The 20,622-nt window shown below is 45.4% G+C and overlaps 2 protein-coding genes and 1 long non-coding RNA gene across 10 annotated transcripts in view; 1 reads left to right on the top strand and 2 right to left on the bottom strand.

Annotated features, from left to right (window-relative positions):
* The window catches only part of PAPOLA (poly(A) polymerase alpha), a 58,837-nt gene extending 57,069 nt beyond the window's left edge, over nt 1–1,768 (bottom strand). For 4 of the 6 annotated variants that reach the window (XM_036104700.2, XM_078054181.1, XM_078054178.1 and 1 more), the window contains exon 1: nt 1,538–1,767. In XM_036104700.2, coding sequence (XP_035960593.1) covers nt 1,538–1,545 — 8 coding nt within the window. In that variant the 5' untranslated portion in view covers nt 1,546–1,767. Of the gene's footprint in view, nt 1–1,537 lie in introns of all 6 variants that reach the window. The other 2 variants (XM_078054182.1, XM_078054179.1) reach the window with 2 other exon arrangements.
* Nucleotides 1,769–1,858: 90 nt separating this feature from the next.
* The window catches only part of LOC144378887 (uncharacterized), a 34,694-nt gene continuing 15,930 nt past the window's right edge, over nt 1,859–20,622 (top strand). For 2 of the 3 annotated variants that reach the window (XR_013440825.1, XR_013440824.1), the window contains exons 1-2: nt 1,859–2,207; nt 16,980–18,317. This is a non-coding gene — a long non-coding RNA (uncharacterized LOC144378887). The remainder of the gene's footprint in view (nt 2,208–16,979; nt 18,318–20,622) is intronic. The other variant, XR_013440826.1, reaches the window with a different exon arrangement.
* AK7 (adenylate kinase 7) overlaps nt 13,403–20,622 on the bottom strand; it is a 67,785-nt gene continuing 60,565 nt past the window's right edge. The window contains exons 16-18 of the mRNA XM_036104710.2: nt 18,673–18,893; nt 15,768–15,926; nt 13,403–15,120 (exon numbers count right to left, since the gene is read on the bottom strand). Coding sequence (XP_035960603.1) covers nt 15,082–15,120; nt 15,768–15,926; nt 18,673–18,893 — 419 coding nt within the window. The 3' untranslated portion in view covers nt 13,403–15,081. The remainder of the gene's footprint in view (nt 15,121–15,767; nt 15,927–18,672; nt 18,894–20,622) is intronic.

Raw genomic sequence — 20,622 nt, 5'->3', positions numbered from 1 at the left:
TCACATGGCATCACTAAAACATTTATTTTAACTGCTGCTGAACTGAAAAATGCCCCCAAAATCAGTGCTTCTAGTGTCTCTACCATTTCATAAAAGGATGAATAAATCAATTAACAGGGATCTTGCAGATTCTAAGATTTTAGGTCTGCATATTTAATTAAAACTAGGAAATATTCTCATTTACAGAAATTTGCTGATAGGTCTCTTAAAAATGACAGAAGTGGATGAGGAGGAGCATGAAATTTTTTTCAAAAATACTGTGTAAAAAGCAATAGGTATCTTAAAGCCTGTGTCAAAGTTAGAGCCTCACCTGTAAAGACACACACACACATACACATAGACAACTGTAATCAGTAATATCTGCGAAAAAGAAACTGTCTTTACTTAAAAAAAAAAAAAAAAAAGATAAACCTGAGGTGCTGTATTAGGTGTCTAGAAATCACAAAACCTTTATTTTGCACCTAAGTAAAACTTCCAGTGTCAATTACATAGTTCGTTTGGGGCCTTCAAAGAAGAAAACTCGGCCCCCCGTCTCAAAGGAGCACTATTACACTAGAATGTTCAAAAAAATGGAAGAAATGCAGTCTCACTATTTAGGCCTCTACACTGCTGGATACGCGCAGAAAAAAAAAAAAGCTGTAATCTACTTTCGATCCCAACAATGAGTTCTCAGATTACAGCTCATTCTTTGAAACAGACAGAATAGAAAAACTTTTTAAAAACGCTACAAGGGAAAGAAAGTATAAGACGCAGACCTAGGGAGACTAGAAGGCAAGGATGGACTAGCTTTAAGTCTATAATCAGAAAAATTAAAAGTACCACTGGACATGGAGGGAGAAGGAAGCAGAATGCATCCGACTACCGTATCAGAACAGAACAGACAGAGCAATACCTAACACAACGCGTTGCGAAGGACACCCTGGCAAGTGTCCCTCTGCTGACGGTGGGAAGCCTGGGGAGGACTGGTTCAAGCGGGGAAGCGGGGCTCGACGCTCAAAACTGGGCTTTCAGCTGGTGCTCGTGCAAGCTCAGAGGTGGAAGTGGGTTAACTCTGCCGCACGATCTGGGCAGCTTGGAACGGGAGGAAGAGAGGGACGCAGCGGAGGTAGACCAGGAAGAGAAGCATCGAAATGAGCCGGGAGACGCCGAGAGTGAACCTGAACGCCGTGTGCAGACCCCGCAACCAGCGGGGCCTTCCTTCCCGGCCGCCGGGCATTGTTTTTTCTCTTTTCTTTTTTTTTTTTTTCCCGGACGGGGCGGAGGAACGGGAGCACTAAGGTTCAGGTTCCCCTGGCCGTTCCGGAAGGGGAGGCCCCCGGCCCGACGGCCGCGGAGCCAGGAAGGGGTGGGGGGAAGCGGGAACCGAGCACAAGGGGAAGTGCGGCGGCGAGCGGGTGAGGAAACAGGAAGAGCCCCGTTCCCGCCTGCCTCCCCCACGGGGCGAGGGCCCGGCTCTCGCGCCACCCCCTCCCCCCCTCCCCCGACGCCCCCAAGGCCCCGCCGGCGTGCGAGAGAAAACAGAATACAAATCACTTACAACGGCATCGTCTCCTGCGCCGGCACCGCCCAGTCACTTCCCCCCCGCAACCGCCGCCGCTGCCGCCCTGGGCATGATCCACTGAGGCGGGAGGGAGGGGGGGGGCCTGCCTCAGCCCTGGGTCCAACCCCACTCCCGCACCGCTCCCGCCGCTTTAAGCGCTTCTCCTCCTTCCCCTTCGTCCTAACATGGCGCCCGAGCGCTACCACAGCAACGTTCTAGAACTGCTGACGCCGCCACGCACGCCGTGCGCGCGCCTGCGCAAAGGCCGCCCGGCGCCGCGCAGCCTCACGGGAACGGTAGTTCTTGAGGCGGCCGGCGGTCCGGCAATTTCCGCCCCAGAGCCGTCGCGCTTCCGCGGTGGGTGTCAGGTGTCGGCTAGGAGAGGTGCGAGAGGCTCCGGGCGGCTGGCTGTTCCTCGAGCGGGGACGCTCCTGTCGCCGGTGAGCACCACGCGGCACCTCACAATGCGCCGCCGCTCTCGCCGCCCGAGGTTGCGGCGGCCGCATTTCCCCTTGAACGGCGTCCGTGGCGGCGCTCGGCGGGGACCGAGGCGCCCATGCGTGCCGGGTGTGCCGCCCGACGCGGGGCTTAGGACGCGGCCGCTCGGGTCGGTGCCTTCAGTGGCCGCAAGTTACTCGGCCTCTTCCTGCTGTTCTGCGAAGTGAGAGTAAGACCTGCTCGCTGGGGTCGTGTCGACTGCTGTATGGGTTGGTTGATGGCAGGAGTGCTTAGCACGGGCTTGTTGTTGGGACTCCCCCTCCCCTGTTAGACTGAGGTTCCCCCTCTTGGGCTTTCGGCTGACTTGTCCACCAAAGGGTGTACGCAGGCGCTCAAGAAGTGATGGTTGAATGAATAGATTTGCGGGGCAGCACTGTGATGACAGCGAGTTCTGGAACACGAGCTGATTTTACTAGCAGGTGGTGCCCTGGAACTTCCTGGTAAAGCTGCACTTACGTAGAACGATCGATGGCCGTAACCATTGGGATTTTAGCAAAGACTGTGTTTTGCAGCCCTGAGCTATCCCTGGGGCGGGACCTAGGAGTGTACTCCCCACCGCCAGCAAAAGCTGGAGTCTTCGTGCTTGAGCCCGACTCTGATAATTCATTCCTTCCCTCTGCTAATTAGAACGCATTCTAAAGTGTCACACAGAAGGATTATGGAGGGGCGGGAAGGAAATAAATACGGCAAGGATAAAGTTCTAAATTATTTAAGTAGATTAATATGGACTTGTATAGCCTCAGGAAATTTGGCAAAGGACTTACCTGTTTGCACAGAACATCTAGTAGGACAAGCGGTCTAGAACTAAAGGCTCAGTGGGAGAAGCACAGGGCCTAAACCTGCATTGTCCAGTACGATAGCCACATGTCATGTGACTTTTGAGCACACTTGAAATGAGGCTAGTCCATTTAAGATGTACTGTAAGTGCAAAATACAGATTTCAGAGATGTCAGTAGAAACAAAAGAATGAGATACCTAACTGATGCGTTTGATATACGTTATATGCTGAAATAGTATTTTGGATATATAAAAAAATTCATTAAAGTTAATTTCATCAGTCTCCTTTTAAAATGTGGCCGCTAGAAAATTTTAAATTGTATGCATGGCCCTCATTTCTGTTGAACAGCCCTGATTGGGAGACAGACTTGTCCTTGATTCTCAGATCTTCTACTTGTTCCCTTACCCTCTTGTCATCAAGGTGGTTTTGGTTGGGGGCCCAGTAGCAGGCCTGCCCTTAAAAGTTTGAAAATCTGAGATCCAGAGAAATCAATAAAATACATTAAGGCTGTGGTCTTAAAATTTGCTCATAAAGCTGGGCACTGATGATGTATGTTATGAATTAAAGAATGGGAACTTCTTCAGCTCATGGCTGTCCTCTGCCTGGCATCTCAAAAGGCAGTGAAGGATACATGGTCATGAAACCTCTGTGCTTTCAGTCTCCAGGTGCTCCACACCGATTTTGTTTCAGCCTTCTCTAGAATGAGGCAGCTAGATAGCACAATTAACGCATATTTATTTAGTACCTAGAATGTGCTAGATGCCATATTACTTTCTGAAGACAGTTAGAAGGAAGTATACTTGTCGGAATCAAAGTAGACTTCCCCAGGTGACTTTAGAAATGTCCTTATAGGGTGCCTGGGTGGCTCAGTTGGGTGTCTGCCTTCAGCTGAGGTTGTGATCCCAGGGTCCAGGGTCCTGGGATCAAGTCCCGCATCAAGCTCCCTGCTCAGTGGGGAGCGTGCTTCTCCCTCTTCTCCCCACTCATGCTGTCTGTTGCTCTCTCTGTCTCAGTCTCTCAGATAGATAAATAAAATCTTTTAAAAAAATAAGGATAGAAATGTCCTGATGTCAAATCTCTATGTTGTATACCTGCAGCTAATGTAACACTCTGTGTCAACTACAAATCAATAAAAAAACAAATTGTTTTTTTTTTATTTTTAAAGATTTTATGTATTCATTAGAGAGCACAAGCAGGGGGAGCAGCTGAGGGAGAGGGAGAAGCAGGCTCCCCGCTGAACAGGGAGCCTGATGCAGAGCTCGATCCCAGGACCCTGGGATCATGACCTGAGCTGGAGGCAGACACCTAACCAACTGAGCCACCCCGGCGCTCCCCCCCAAAAAAAATTTTAATAAAAAAAGCTTAACAATTAAAAAAAAATACGCTGACAAAAAAGTTAGGACTTAGTAAGGGGACAGGAGGAGAAGGGCATAACAGGAAACAACTTTTCAAAAAGAAGGAAAGTACAAATAATTTAAAGTTTATTTGGAGACAGGGAGACTTTTGAAGTAACTAGACCACAGATATGTGGTGGAAATGAAACTGCAGAGGAGTGGGAGGCGGACAATGAGGGGCCTTTGTCCAGCAGAATGTTGTGCACCTGCTAGGCACCATCACTGTTGTAAAGCTTCTCCACTACGAAAAATAGTCAAGATCCCTGACCCATTAGACCTTATGTTCCTGGGAAATGGGGGGCAAATAATAAACCCATAAACAGACAAGGGAATTAAGAACCATGAATGAAATAAACCAGGTAATAGAATTACGGGGGGAGGTCAACTTTAGGTAAGGTGGCCAAACAAGGCCTCCCTTCGAAGGACCGGCCTTCGAGACCTGGAGCCATTGAAAGATTCAGATTTTATCTTTTTTGTGAATGGGGGAACCATCGAAAGTTTGACAGCAGTGATAAGATCACATCTGCGTGTCCGGGAAGATTAGTCAAAGGGTAGGGAATGAATTTGAGCTGGGAGAGCTTTTGAAGCTGGAGGGTAGGTTAGCTCTTGCTGTGGTTCAGGTAAGAGATGATGATGCTTGAAATAAAGAAGAAAGGGACTGATTTCAGAGAGATTTAGGAGATGTAGTTAATCCTGAATGTGCGAGAGGAGGGAGAGGAAGAAGACAAGATTTCAAAGGTTCTAGGGAGGGCGACAGAGTGGAGGGAGCTACCAGTAAATAGGAAACAGAAGGATAACTAACTGGCTGAGGGGATGAGGTCATGAGAGTCATTTGGTATGGGTTCTTTGAAGTGCCTGTGGGACCTTTAGAAATGCCTATCAGGTGATAGAAAACATGTTTCAGGAGCTGAGAAGTCAGCTCCTGAAGATAGAGTTTTTGGGGTTTTTTTTAAGATTTTATTTATTTGTCAGAGAGAGCACGAGCACGAGCACAAGCAGGGGGAGGAGCAGGGAGAGGGAGAAGCAGGTTCCCGCTGAGCAAGGAGCCCATGGTGGAACTCGATCCCAGGACCCTGGGATCATGACCTGAGCCAAAGGCAGACGCTTAACTGACTGAGCCACCCAGGTGTCCCTGGAGATAGGGATTTTAAAACTCTGAAAGCAAGATTTGTATCTTGGAGTCATGTTTCAGTTCAGCACAGAAGGAAAGGCCCTCCATACGCTCAGTAACTACAATCTAATCCAACCCAAACTTCACGAGTGCGTAATGAGCTAGGTGTTCACGTATCCCCAACGTTTAGCATCCACTTAAGGATATAACTTGAGCCAAGGAAAGTGGAGCATGAGATAAAGCCAGTGACCAGTGAGTGTACTGGTTAAGACAGGATCCCTTTTGTTAGCCTGGCCTTGCTTGTCCTCAGAGCCCAGCCCACTCCCTCCAGCTGCAGCCCCATCCCCGAAGCCCTTGTCCTACCACAGTGCCTGTGAGCTACTGACTGTGGACATGGGGGAAGACATTTCCTACTGGTATCTTAAGGATCATTCAGACTGCATTTTCCACAGAACAATGTCGTAAGTAGGGGGAAAAATTCCTAAGCTGGTTCTCATAGGTCCACAGTGCATTTAAATTTAAGAAATGGACAGAAATGTTTTTCAGAACAGATCCTTTTCACATATTGGAACTAGCTTAGATTGTGCTTCAGTGTCATTTAGGAGGTGATAATTGGAGATACTATGTTGCTATAGAGATTTTTATCCCAATAATAAACTACATGATTCATTTGGCAACTAATGATGCATACGTTTTAAAATTTTTTAACCAACATGAGAGACTTAAATATAGAGAACAAACAGGGTTGATGGAGGGGAGGTGGGCGGGGATGCGCTAAATGGATGATGGGGATTAAGGAGGGCACTTGTGTTGAGCGCTGGGTGTTACGTGTAAGTGATGAATCACTAAATTCTCCTAAAACTAATATTACACTATATGTTAACTAACTAGAATTTAAATAAAAATTTGGAAAAAAATTTTTTAGCCAAGATTAACCAGATTTATGTGTCCCTCAAGTAAAAACAGTAGCATATGCACTTTCATCTAATGAGTACTGTACCCTTGAGCTATCTTTTCTTTAAATTCTTTTAAATTCCCTTTAGATGCTTATTAGTTTATGTTTTAAAGAATGTGTCTATTAGGGTTGCCTGGGTGGCTCAGTCGGTTAAGCGTCTGCCTTCAGCTCAGGTCATGATTTCAGGTTCCTGGGATCAAGCCCCGCATCGGGCTCTCCACTCAGTGGGGAGTCTGCTCCTCCCTCTGTGTTCTCCCCCCACCTCTCAAATAAGTAAGCAAAATCTTAAAAAAAGAAAAAAAAAAAAAAGAATGTGTCTACTACCATTTGCATGAAAGAAAGAAGCTCAATAGCATGTTGATGAGAAGTGGCCCAAACCTGTGCCTCCTCTAGTCTCTGCCTTTAGGTCAACAATACAAAGGTCTTCCAGACTGAAGCCAAAACAGCAAGTCAGTCTCCTCAATTCCTTCCTATCTCTTGGTACCCATAGACAAACCGCCGTCAACTCCTGTCAATTGCACCTTCACAATCCATCAGAAATCACCCCCTTCTCCATCTCCTCTGCCACCACCCTAGTCTCAGCCACTGTCTTGTTTAGTTGGGGCGGTTGGGGCGGCCTCCGTGCTCTTCTGCTTCTGTTTATGCTTTCCTTCCATTCATCCTCCATACAGCAGCTGGACTTTGAAAACATAACTCAGATTTTATCATGCTCTCACTTAAAACCCAGTTTAATGGCTTCCCATCACTCTTAGAATAAAACCAAACTTGACAGTAGCTTACAAGGCCTGGGTGATCTGGCTCTTGATTTTCCCTCTAACCTCATCTCAAACTCTGCCCCTTTCCTCCCTGTGTTTCAACCCTACTGGCCTCTTTTCCTTAAACATGCTCAGCTCCTAGGGGCGCCTGGGTGGCTCAGTCGGTTAAGCGCCTGCCTTCGGCTCAGGTCATGATCCCAGGGTCCTGGGATCGAGCCCCACACTGGGGGGGTTGGGGGGGGCTGGGCTGCTTCTCCCTCTCCCCCTGCTCGTGCTCTCTCTCAAATAAATAAAATCTTAAAGAAAAAAACCATGCTCAGCTCCTTGCTGCCTCAGAGCTTCCGTGCTTGTCCCCCTCTGCACTGCTGCACTAGCCCTTCCCATGGCTGGCTTGTTCTCAGCCTGTCAACATTTGCCTGTCACTGCCTCCCAGGTGCCTTTCCAGACCACCTTATGTAAACTACTTGCGTTATAATCCTTATCACATAACCAGAACTTCCTCACTAATTTTTTTTTTACTTATTCTGTCATCCTTACTAAAATCTAAGCTCCATGAAGATAGGAACCCTAACTGTATTGTTCAAACTATTCTAAGCCCAAAGCACAAAACCATGCTTGGCATATATTGGTACTTAAGAATTAAGTTGTTTCTGATTCTTTAAAGGCAACTTAGATTTGCCCAGTATTTCCGTTCAGTTATTTTTTTTCCATTCAATTATTTTCAGTTCTGTAATTAATCTGGCTAAAACAAAAACGGTTGGTAATTATCTTAGCATGAACTGCCATAACAAAATACCACAGAATAATTGGTGGCTTAAACAATAGAAATGTAGGGGCGCCTGGGTGGCTCAGTTGTTAAGCGTCTGCCTTCGGTTCAGGTCATGATCCCAGGGTCCTGGGATCAAGCCCCACATCAGGCTCCCTGCTCTGCGGGAAGCCTGCTTCTCCCTCTCCCACTCCCCCTGCTTGTATTCCCTCTCTCGCTGTGTCTCTCTCTGTCAAATAAATAAATAAAATCTTAAAAAAAAAAAAACAATAGAAATGTATTTCTCACAGTTCTGGAGGCTGGGAAGTCCAGGATTAAGGTGCCAACATGACCAGCTTCTGGTGAGGACACTCGTCCTGGCTTGTAGATGGCGACTTTCTCACTGTGTTCCCATGGTGGGGAGAGGGAGTGAGGGAGAGGTGATGGGAGGGAAGGAAAGGTGAGGGACAGAGAGGGAGAACAGCTTTCTGGTGTCTTTTAAGGAGACTAATCCTGCTGGATCATGGCCCCCACCCTTAGGACTCCACTTAACCTTAATTACTTCCTTAGAGGCCCCATCTCCAGATACAGTCACATGGAGGGGGTTAGTACTTCAACATATGAATTTTGGGACATTTAAACATTCAGTCCATAACAATGATCATCTCAGGTTGCTAACTCCTAGAAAATAATGATGCATATTCAATGATACTAGTTATTTAGTGCTGTGTAACAATGTGCCACAAATTTCAAACTATTTAAAACACATTTCAAAAAACAAAAAAACACATTATTTAACAGTTTCTGGGGGGTCAGGAATTTGGACACGGCTTAGCTGGGCAAAGCTACATTCATGGTGGGCTGGGGGAAGAGGGAGTCTCATCTGAGGGCTCGACTATGGAAGGACTTAACTTCCACACACATTTGTTGGCAAGATTCAGGTCTTCAGAGCTATTGCATTGAAGGTATCAGTGTCTTGCTGGCTGCTTGCTAAGGGCCCTCTCAGTTCTTAGCCATGTGGGTCTCTCCAACAGAGCAGCTGGCTTCATCAAAGTATTTAAGCACAGAAGGCAAAAGATTCTGCTAGCATGACCTCATACAGTCTTAGGTAACCTAAGATTTGCCAGATTCCATTGGATAGAAGCCAATCACAGAGTTCCACCCACACTCGAAAGGCATGAATACCATCAGGCGGAGATCACTGGGAGCCATTGCAGAGTCTGCCTTCCTTCTCAACCAAACTGACTTTGTATCTAACACCTAATACTGTGTCATACCCCAAAATACTCTAAATAAAGAATCTGAATGGCACTTTGATTAATTTCCATTTTTTAACATAAAAGACTAATTTTTCTTAATGGAAATTCAAATGGTATTTTTCTTTCCCAAAGTGGATCGCAGGAACTCTATGGCTATGAACAGGTCCACATTTTAAGGAGTTGTTTTGTTTTTAGCTTTTTGTTTTGTTTTTAGTTTAGGGTACATGGTGTATTTCATTTTTTTAAGGTAGAATACCAGTTCCTTTTTAAAAGATTATTAAAGTACAATTAAACAGTAACGTGTTCAAACATGAAGGCCTTTGTGCTTACCCCGCCCCATAATACTGCCTATTGAGCTGTATGGATTTTTATCCTCTGCACACTCTCATGTAACTAGTACTTGAATCAAGACAGAGAAAATGTTCAGTACCCCAGCACACTCCGTCCCAGTGAATAAGCGTCTGTCATTACCACCACCACTGCCACGTAACCCCTATTTTGACCTCTATCACTATGGACTGGTTATATCGGTTTTTCAACTTCATACACATGGAATCGTACACTATTCACCCTTGTATGTAATAACTTCTTTCACTCAACACTATATGAGACTTTGTTGTGGGAGTGACAGTTCATTCTTCTTCATTGCTGTGTACTATTCTCTACTATCACTGTATCTTTCTCCTACTGTAAATATCACAGTGTATCTTTCTCCTATTGATGGACATTTGGGTTTTTTCCCAGTTCGGGGCTTTTATGAGTAATGTTGCTCTGAATATTCTTGTACATGCCTTTTTGTAGACCTAAGCACTCATCCCTCTTGGGCATAGACCCAAGAGTGGAATTGCTGGATCATGTGTATACCCATACTTAGCTTTAGTAAGTACTCCCAAAGGTTATCACAGGGATAGTACCAATCTGTAGTCCCACCAGTAATACATGTGTGTTCTAGTTGCTCCACATCCTCCCCAGCACTTGACGTAAACAGTCCCATGTAATTTGCGCCATCTGACAGCATTGTGCTGGAATCCCCCTGCGGTTTTCATTTGCATTTCTCTGATGATCACTGCCTTTGAACACTTGTTAATATGCTAATTGGTCATTTGGGTATCCTCTTTTATGAAGTGGTTTCTCAAGTCTTCTTCCTATTTTTAAATTGGATTGTCAGAAATTTTTAAAAATTGGGATTGTCAGTCTTACTGACTTGGAGGAATTTTTAACATATTCTGAGTACAGGTCCTCTGTCATTTATCTACTGTAGATCTGTGCATATCTATGTATATCCATTGTAAATATCTTCCCAATTCTGAAGCTTGGCTTTTTACTCTTTTTTAAAAATATTTATCTAAGTAATCTCTATACCCAGCGTGGGGCTCAAACTCATGACCCCAAGATCAAGAGTCACACATTGTTTGGACTGAGCCAGCCAGGTGTCAGGTCTTTGGTCAGGACTAGGTCAGGACTTTGTCTTCCACCCTACATGAGATGGCAAGGCCTTGGAGAGCTTTGAGGGGATCTGACATCTGTTTGAAAAAGATAGATCCCCCTGCTGATATGTTAAGAGCCGTCGCAGAAGGAGCAGCCCAGGGACAGGTGACAGCCGCAATCCAGGTGGGAGATGGTGGTGTCTTGGGCCAGGACAGAGAATGTGTCAAGGGGAGTCATGGAGGTAAAAACTCACTGCCCACCCAAAAGCCTAGGCAAGTGCACCTTGTCGGGAAGGACCAGAACACAGGACAGGTATGTTGGGGGGGGGCGGGGAGGATAGAGCAAGCTATCGGAAGCCAACGCCTTGTCGTGGTTTTGCGTTCCCCAAGCACTTGTGATCATCCGGCTACTCAGAGTAGATAACCTGCTTCTAGGACGAGAATGTGCTGGTGAAATGGGTACAAGTAACCTCCCGCTCAACAATCATGTGTCTCATTGTAAGTCCAATCGGTACTCTGTCTTCTCTCCTGGTCTCCTAGGAGGCTAGTTAAGACAAGTCAGCATCTCAGGGTCCTGCCTGACCGAAGACATGGCTGAGATCGCTCTTCTTAACTTGCATGGCGGAGGGCTGGACTCTATATGAATTCGCCAAAATCAGTGCCACTTAGTAAAGCCTCTTAGTGACCCTCAGAGTTACTCAAGTATCCCATCACAGCCTATGGAAATGTGTATTATGGACTTTGTCAAAGGACTGGAGATTTGAATTAGTTATATAAAATAAATAACAAAATTTCAGCTAAATAGCTTTCACTCACTAATATTTATACATCTCTACCATGTACTATGTACCTTCTTCATCTCTAGAGATACAGAAAAAAACAAAATCCCCACCCCTGTGGTGCTTCCATTTTAGTGGGGGGAAAGAGACAATAAACTCATAGGCTTATAAAATGATGTCAGTGCAAGCAGAGAAAAGGAACAGTAGAATGTCATCAAGAGGATGGTCTGAGGAGGCCCCTTTGAGGACATATTTGATCCAAGCCAAGGATGAAGTGAGAGTGAGCCAGGGATACGTGTGGGCCGAAGATTCCAGGCAAAGGCCCCAAAGCACACTGCGCTTGGCAATGAAGAGCGAAGTGAGGGGGCAGGGAGGTCATTTGGGGTCAGACTATATCGGGCCTCGTAGGCTAGGTCAGGACTTTGCCTTCCACCCTACATGAAAGGGCAAGGCCTTGGAGGGCTTTGAGGGGATCTGACATCTGTTTGAAAAAGATCCCCCTGCTGATATGTTAAGAGCAGTGACAGGAAGGAGCAGCCCAGGGACAGGTGACAGCCTCGATCCACGTGGGAGATGGTGGTGTCTTGGGCCAGGACAGTAGTGTCTGAGGGGTGAGAAGCAAGCAGACAAGTTGGGCCCGTATGATGCACTGGAGAACTGAATGTGGATAAGGAAAAAAAGAGTCAAAGGTGACACCAGGTTTGGGGCCTGAACAACTGGAAGGATGGATTTGCCAATCCTTTAGATGGGGGCATGGGGGAGCAGCAGTTGAGGGGAGGGGCGAGTGTGCTTAGGAATGGGATTGGCCATGCTTTAGACATTCAGGTGGAGGGAAAAGAGGATTTCAAAGAGCAAATGATAAAATGCTCAGAGAGGTCAAGTAAGATTTCACAGTTGGATTTGGAGGTCACTGGTAACCTTGATCTAAAGAGGAACAGGATATTGGGGCCATGGCTGGAGGAGAATGCAGAGGGCTAGGAAGGTTTTTGCATTTTAATCCGTTTTTGTCTTGTTTCGTTTTCAAGTGTAGGAGCTAATTCATTAAGTTGGAAGCAAAGGGTGATGATCCAGAAGAGAATTTCTCCAATCAGGCTGTGAGAGAGAAGAGACAGTTCTAGGAGCAGCATCTGATGATGTGAGACCGGCTGGCATCCAGGGCACAAGTCAGGAGTTGGTCTCAGATGGAAGCACAGAAGGGAAACAGAGCTAGTTTGCAGGAGGAGGATAGAATGGCTCTTTTGATTGCTTGGGTTTTCTCAGTGAGCTAAGAAGCAAGGTCATGAAATGTAACCAACGTGAAGGCATGAAAGGTAACTATTATAAAGGCTAATGACTTCAAACTTGAAGATGTGTTCTCTTTATTTACGTAGTGTTTTTGATTAAAATGTAAGGGTCAAAAGTAGTGCAGGGAAGCAAAAGAAAAAATAGGTAAATTGGATGTCATCAAAATTAAGAGCTTTTTTGCATTCGGGGCACCCATCAAGAGTGAAAAGATAAGCCATGGAATAGGGAAAAATATTTGCAATATATCTGAAAAGGGTCTTACATGCAGAATATATTAAAAACTCTTACAGTTCAGTAGCAAAAACACAAATACAAAGTGAGCAAAGGACTTGAATGTACATTTCTCCAAAGAAGATATACAAATGGCCAGCAAGCATATGAAAACATGCTTAGTCACAGTGTGACACCACTTCAGACCCATTAGCATCTCTCTCTCTCTCTCTCTCTCTCTCCCTCACACACACACACACACACACACACACACATTAACAAGCATTAGTAAGGATGCAGAGGAATTGGAATCCTCATGCATTGCTGGTGGGAGTGGAAAATGATGCAGCTACTGCAGAGAGGTTTGGCAGTTCCTCAGCAAGTTAAAACATAGAACTACTGAGTGACAGCAATTCCGCTCCTGGGTATCCGCCCCCCAAAATTGACACCAGCTGTTCAAACAAGAACCTGTACACAAATGTTCATAGCAGCATTATTCACAGTATCTAAAAGGTGGAAACGACCCAAATGGTCCATCAACGAATGAATGGTTAAACAGCACGTGGTGGGATATTATTCAGCCACAAAAAGGAATGAAGCCCTGATAACACGCTATGGCATGAACCTTAAAAACATGCTAGTGAAAGAAGACACAAAAGGCCACATATTGTGTGATTCTGTTTATGTAAATATCCGGGAGAGACAAATCCGTAGAGACAGGAAGCAGATTGGTGGTTGCCAGGAGCTGGGTTGAAGGGATAGTACGGGGGACAGGATTTCCATCTGGGTGATGGGAAGGTTCTAAAACTAGGTAGTGGTGATGAGTATCCCGTACTGTGTGAACCAGACTAATGCATCTTGGGCAAAGGCTGACAGCTGACATGCGGACAGCTCTGTGACCTGAAGCCTTTTCAAGCTCAGTCCTTCCCTCACATTCTTTCCTTTTGTTTAACCACACCCTTATGTGTACCTTTAGGGCGTAAGGTCCTTGATGTGCCCTGGAATTAGGACTATGACGCACACCTATTCTTTCTGTTATTGTTGTTGTTTTAAAGGGGGAGGGGGCGAAGAGAGAGGGAGAGAATCTCAAGCAGGCTCCACGCCCAGCGGAGCTCAATCTCACGACCCTGAGATCATGACCTGAGCCGCAATCAAGAGTCAGATGCTCAACTGACTGAGCCACCCAGGTGCCTCAACACACACCTATTCTCCCATTGGGTGGACTCCCAGCCCCTAGGGCAATAAAAGCAGCTCTTAAGGGGGGGGGGTTTCGGGGATCTACTCGTCTTGGGGCCACCCTGAGACACACTTCTGTTCATAAGTCTCCTTAATAAACCATTTCTTGTCAAGCTGGACTTGTCACCCTTTTTCTGTGGTCTTCCTGCCGCCTCAGCCTTCGGAGGTCGTTTTGCATTTAATTCCCTTTCATGGAACAAACACAGGGAATGCCCTTAGTGTCACTGACTTTTACACTTTAAGATGGTCACAATGGTAAATGTTATGTTGTACGTATTTTACCATAATAAAAAAAAAACAGTGCAGTTATATTCAGATTACATTATTTAAAGAGATGGAATAGATTTCAATATATTTTTCACTCAGGGTAATTTCTCATTCAGTGTAATTCTAGAAATGATGGGATTTTTCAAGCTAGAAAAGACCATAGAGATTGATGGCTTACACCTATATTGTAAAGTTTGTTGAAAATATTCAACTTTTAGTTATCCCAAATATTTAGAATCATTCATTCTGTTACGGGATTTTTTTCTACCAAAAGGTTTACAATTCCCTCTCTGACTCATCGCTTAAGGTACTGACCCTGAACTCAAAACTTAACCTAGTGGAAGTCAATGACATCTGACTGTGAGTCAACAAAGCATAAACCATTTTCCTTTCTTTCTGATCCCATTGGCACACGGCAAGAGCAGACTCTGTAAAGTCATTAGCCTACGTGTTCAAATCATATATAGTCTGATTTTCCTCATGCTATAAATTACTGTAAATCCAAGTGCGCAGAACACTTTGACTAAGAATGAAACATTAAATCATTAATTCCAGGGCACATCTTAAATCATTAAGATGATACTTTATCAATTTACCTTTCAAATAAAGTTCTTTAATGAAGTCACTCATTGCCATCAGCTTTTTATAATGACTCTACCTAATAAAGTATTTGCAAAAAAAAATTATGAAGTATTAAGAAAAAATAACAAAGTATTTGCCTGTGGGGAAGACAAAGAATTTCCCCAAAACTGGAAAAACTTTTTTTTCAAGCAAATTTTCAAATTACACTGTTAACCTCATCTCTATCTCTGTAAAGGTATATCACACACGATCTTGAAAGTTTCACTGCATTTCAGGATTGTTCTTGAAGAGATACTCCGCCTATAATTGAAAGAAAGGAAAAAAAGACAAGTCAATTTAGAAGACACTACTACTAATGTTAACAATTCAAAAATAAAAGTACATAAATCTTTACTTTTTTTTTTTTTAAGATTTTTATTTATTTACGGGCGCCTGGGTGGCTCAGTTGGTTAAGTGTCTGCCTTGGGCTCAGGTCATGATCCCAGGGTCCTGGGATCGAGCCCCGCATTGGGCTCCCTGCTCCTCTCTGTCAAATAAATAAATAAAATAAAATAAAAAAATGAAAGTACATAAATCTTTACTTTTTTTTTTTTTTAAGATTTTATTTATTTGACAGAGAGAGAGACAGCGAGAGAGGGAACACAAGCAGGGGGAATGGGAGAGGGAGAAGCAGGCTTCCCGCCAAGCAGGGAGCCCGATGCGGGGCTCGATCCCAGGACTCTGGGATCATGACCTGAGCCGAAGGCAGACGCCTAACAACTGAGCCACCCAGGCGCCCCCATAAATCTTTACTTTCAAATGAGTAAGAAAATCTTACTATAAACTGTGAAGGTCTTAGAGGCTATTTCCCAAATAACCAGACACACAGTTTCTCTATCTCAACTAGCTTTCTGTTTAGATTCAGGCATCTTTTATTTTCAAATTGATATTTTAAAAAAATCTCTTACCAGAAAATCAACAGGATCATCCGGTCTGACCTTACAACACTCATTCAGCCCCTCCATCAGTGTTGGCATAACGTGGGTCATTAAATAGTTTCTCAGGGGAATAGACTGGGCCTCTAGTAATTCTCTTTCTTCTCTTTTCACTTCCTCTAGTCGTTTATTCTACAAATAGAACATTTGGGGGTTGGGGTAAACAGACAGAAAGGGGAGAACACTTTCACCCGATTCACCGCAGAGTGCATTAGAACCAGATACCGCTGTACGTGGTCACCACATTATGATAAAGATGGCATTGCAAACAGCAGACAAAAGATGTAAATGGTGTTATAACAACTGTTTAGTAATCTACAAAATATTAAACTGGATCCCAAACTCACTTCTTAAATCAAGATAACTTTTAGCTGCCCAGATGAAGAAAGTAAGAGTGGGAGGATGGGAAGGAAGGAACAAAGGAAAGAATCACAGAAGTGCTAATAGAAAGTCTAGAAGGTATTCATTCATCTGGTGGCCGCGTGTTATTCCTTGCTCAGCATATGGGCCCTCCTCTCTTGGAAATAGTAATTTCCAGATTTCCTTTGAGAAGTCTCCCTTCTTAGCCTGGTGGTTTAGGTGGGACTTAAGCCCATCAGTCCAGCCCACCTCCCGGCTCTGGATGTTAGTAAAGGACAAGCACTTTTATCACGTAGAACCTAAGGATGATGCCAATGTGGAGGGCAGAGCAGAGATAGGGGCCCCAGGTCCTTGGTAACACCATCTGAGCCACTATATCAAGCCTTGCCTGAAGCCAGCCCTACCCCCCTGGACTTTGTTGTGAATCCATAAGTTTTCTTTATTTCTAAGCCATTTGGAGTTTGCTTTTCTGTCACTTGCAAGATAAAGAGTCCTAACCGGTATTATTTGTTCGAAAAGAGTCTTTCCCAGCAAGACAGCAAACCCAGAAATCAACATGGGAAACGGATTGATGGATTTGACTACATACCACCATAAAACTTCTTTATGTCCAGAAGAGACACCATAAGTGCTGCCAAAAGATAACTGATGAGTTTGAGAAAAACTACTTGCAACAGATTATTAAAAAGCTAGGCTATCACGAGATGCACACAGTTTGCCAGGCACTGACCGAATATTTATGCACATACTGACTCATCACCCCCATCCCGTCGCTCACCCCAGTCGCTGTATGAAGCAGGTACTATCATCATCCTCCTTTTACAGATGGAGAAACGGAGGCACAGAGCCACAAACTTACAAGGAGAAGGAGCAAGACTTGGACGCTAGCAACACAGCTTGGGAAACCCTTGTCTCCTGAAGCCATTCGTGTTTCTATGACTACACTACCTTATCAGGAGCTGTTCTTGCAAAATACTAAGAAAAGGACACACCACCCAAACACAAGCAGAGAAAACGTGCAACCTAAGAAACATAGGAAGAGCTGTTACATGCCTGACCGGAGAGATGAACATTAAAGCAGTGGGTTGGGGTTTTGTTTATCAGGTTGATATTTTGTGAGCAAAACTGAGAAAGCAGGGTTAGAGGAAGTGAAGGGAAAGCCACTGGTAGACAAGGTGTGAGCTGCTTTACCCTTGCTAGAAGGTAGTTTCGAAATACGTATCAAAAATTAAACCACCTGTAGTCTGATCTAACAAAATTCAGGAATTCGTGCTAAGGAGATAACCAGGCACCCAAAGATGTGTACATAAGGACACCCTTCCTTTGTCTCCCCCTTCCTTCCACAAATACCTGACTGTCTATTACATGCCAAGCACTGCTTTTGGCATTGGAAGTATGGTAGTGAACTACATAGACAAAAATCCTTGTCCTCCTGTGATTTAAATTCTGCGCAGAGAAAAGACAATAAACAAGATAAATATATAAAATAAATAGTCCACGAGAATAAATGCAAAAAGAGGGAAATTGAGGAATATAAAAGGGGATAGGACAGGTGGTGGGGAGCGGCAGGGGTTGACATTTTTTTTAAAGATTTTATATATTTATTTGAGAAAGAACGAGAGAGAGAACACAGAGGGAGAGAGCACAAAGCAAGAGGGAGAAGCAGACTCGCCACCGAGCAGGGAGCCCAACGCTGGACTCGATCCCAGGACTCCAAGATCATGACCCGAGCCAAAGGCAGACGCCTAGCCAACTGAGCCACCCAGGCGCCCCATGGGGTTGACATTTTAAATATGGTGTGCAGGAAAGGCTTCCTTGGAAAGATGACCTTTTAGGAAAGACTCAAAGCAAGCGAGGAAGTTAGTTGCGCAGATAGTGGGTTGTTGAAATGCATCAAACCAGAACCTTGAGGGCCCCCATAATGAGTTTGGACTTTGGTCTCACAGTGATGCAAGCCTGTGAAGCGTTTCAACAGGGAATTGCTCTTGTGGATCCGGATGTTAGGAGGACGGCCAGCGGCAGCATGGGAACAGGCTGGAAAGGGACAGGTGCACCGTGGGGAGACCAGTGAGGAGGCACCGTAATTCTGGCGAGAAACTCCGACCCTGACCAGAAGTGAGGAGCTGTGGGTGGATCTGAGTACGATTTTCGGAAGCAGAATAGGTAAGACTCCGTGATTTGGGGGATTGAGAGGGTGAAGGAGGCCGACCACCCAGGTGAGATGGATAAATGGAGGAAAACGAGAGGAAATCCCAAGGTTGCCATGTGGCACCAGGGGACCCAGTTACAGGGATCTGGATTATCAGTACTCCTGGTGACAGCTAGTTACTGTTATCGTGATTATTTATCCCAAGCAAAAGACCAAGGGCACCTTTTAGGAAATGGTCATATGACAAAACAAAGAAACAAAAAACGTGCTTGGGTATTTCCATGACATTTCTCTTCAAGCAGGATGGGAAATGCAGCTGTCCTAAATGGCTTGACCCCCCACCCCCAACCCATCCACACTCTCACTCACCCACTCCTCCCAGCGAGCGATCTTCTCGGCCAACTCCACGGCTTCCTTGGCCTCCCGTTCTGCTTCGTCCATCGCCTCCTTGGCCAGCCGCTCCTCCACAGCCCTCCGCTCCTCTTCTGCCTTTTCTTCATCCGTTAAACCATAATTTCGAGGCTCCCCGATCTCTTTGATGAGCTGTTTGATGGCAAGTCTGTTCTGAGGGTCTTCAAGTTTTCCTACATCTTTAAATACCAGGAGAGAGGAAGGAGATCAGCACACACATACATTCTGCAACATACTCTGAGATCACATTCCGGAAAATTCTTTGTTCCCATAAATGTGCCATGGTACGTTATGGAAATGACCGCACTGGTGTTCCAGTGGCCAGCACGGTTCAGGATTTCTTGGCTCGCTGGCAAATATCAGCGCCGTGGCTGGGAGTCCCAGGGCTGGAAGACTGGGTCTCAGTCTTTGAGCTCTGACAGCGTTGATTTTGAGTTGGGGTGGGGGGGGGCAGAAGGACCTCCTCAAAAAAAAAGAGTTATCCATCCCTGGAAGCATCCAAGCAGAGAAAGATGCTTCTATGGGGGTTTCCACAGAAGGAAGTTCGCACTTGTTGAAAACCAGATAGGATTTCCTCCATTTCTTTTTTTTCTGTATCTGAGACTCTGATCCTGGGATACATTTCCAATTCATAAGAAAAACAAACCATTTCAGTTAGCCTATTTGAATAGGGAAAAGTCCAAATTCCAGAATATCTGACTAATGTTAACATCAAGACCAAGGGGCGCCTGGGTGGCTCAGTCGTTAAGCATCTGCCTTCGGCTCAGGTCATGATCCCAGGGTCCTGGGATCGGGCCCCGCATCGGGCTCCCTGCTCAGCGGGAAGCCTGCTTCTCCCTCTCCCTCTCCCCCTGCTTGTGTTCCCTCTCTCGCTGTGTCTCCATGTCAAATAAAATCTTGAAAAAAAAAGAAAAAATCAAGACCAAAAACAAAACAAAACAAAACAAAAAACCCACAGCAGCTTCTTGGTAAATAACGGGTTTCTCCACAAAGTCACTCAACACTAAATTCTACACCACTCCCTTGGAAGGTGCCCCCATGGAAGGGTGTGCAGTGGGCGATTTTGGTTCTCAGCACCTCAGACCTTCCTAGGGGTAAGGCTCCTCTCACCCCGCCCCAGGCACAACCACAGCCATGCCCGCTCCCTATGTTCCTACAGTATGACCTTGACCCAGACTAGAGGCACCTCTAGCTTCTGCATGGGAAGAGGGGAAGAACTGGGTCAATGTATCACTTGGTGGGAGGAAGCCAGCCCCCAAAAAGCAAACAAAACCAAAATAATACAAAACTCATATATTCCACTTGTTGCCTGTGCCCTGACATTTAAATGTATTTCTCCCGATTTCTCTAACAGAGTAATTACAACTTGATGTGCTTGAAAGTGCTCTGAAACACTTTTGAAGAGGCTCACGTTTGGAGACTAGTGCTGCCCAAACCAATACTTTGGCCCTGACCCTGGGACAGGGGAATTGCTGACTGGGGGTGGGAACCTGCCCAAACCATGACTTTGGATTTGCCCTTCTAGGGATGTGTTATTAGGGTGGAAAGTCTAGCTCTAGGCTTGGCTCCAAGGGTAGAAACTCCTGGGTTGTGGGGCGGCCCCAGTTCACCATGAGGGTGATGGAGGAGAGATGATAGTCCAAAGAGCTGGAAAGAAAGAGACTCCAAGAGAGAAGAGGAGTCCAAAGGTGCAGAGAGAAAATGTAGGTGCCAGCCCCATTCCTGATCCTTCTGAGGCTGGTCTGCATTCCTGACCTTGACCCCTCTCCCACACCCATCCCTAAGATCTATTTCTCCCTTCCCTTTTACGTCATCTCCTGCTTATCCGGGGTAGAGATGAGGCCAAATGTGATGGGCACAGAATGAGACAGGAACGCAATGACCACTCATCCACTCCTCCCCCTCATT

Source organism: Halichoerus grypus, chromosome 8 (assembly GCF_964656455.1).
Source record: "Halichoerus grypus chromosome 8, mHalGry1.hap1.1, whole genome shotgun sequence".
NCBI classification, from domain to species: Eukaryota; Metazoa; Chordata; class Mammalia; order Carnivora; family Phocidae; genus Halichoerus; species Halichoerus grypus.
This window is presented reverse-complemented; position numbering and strand designations above follow the sequence as displayed.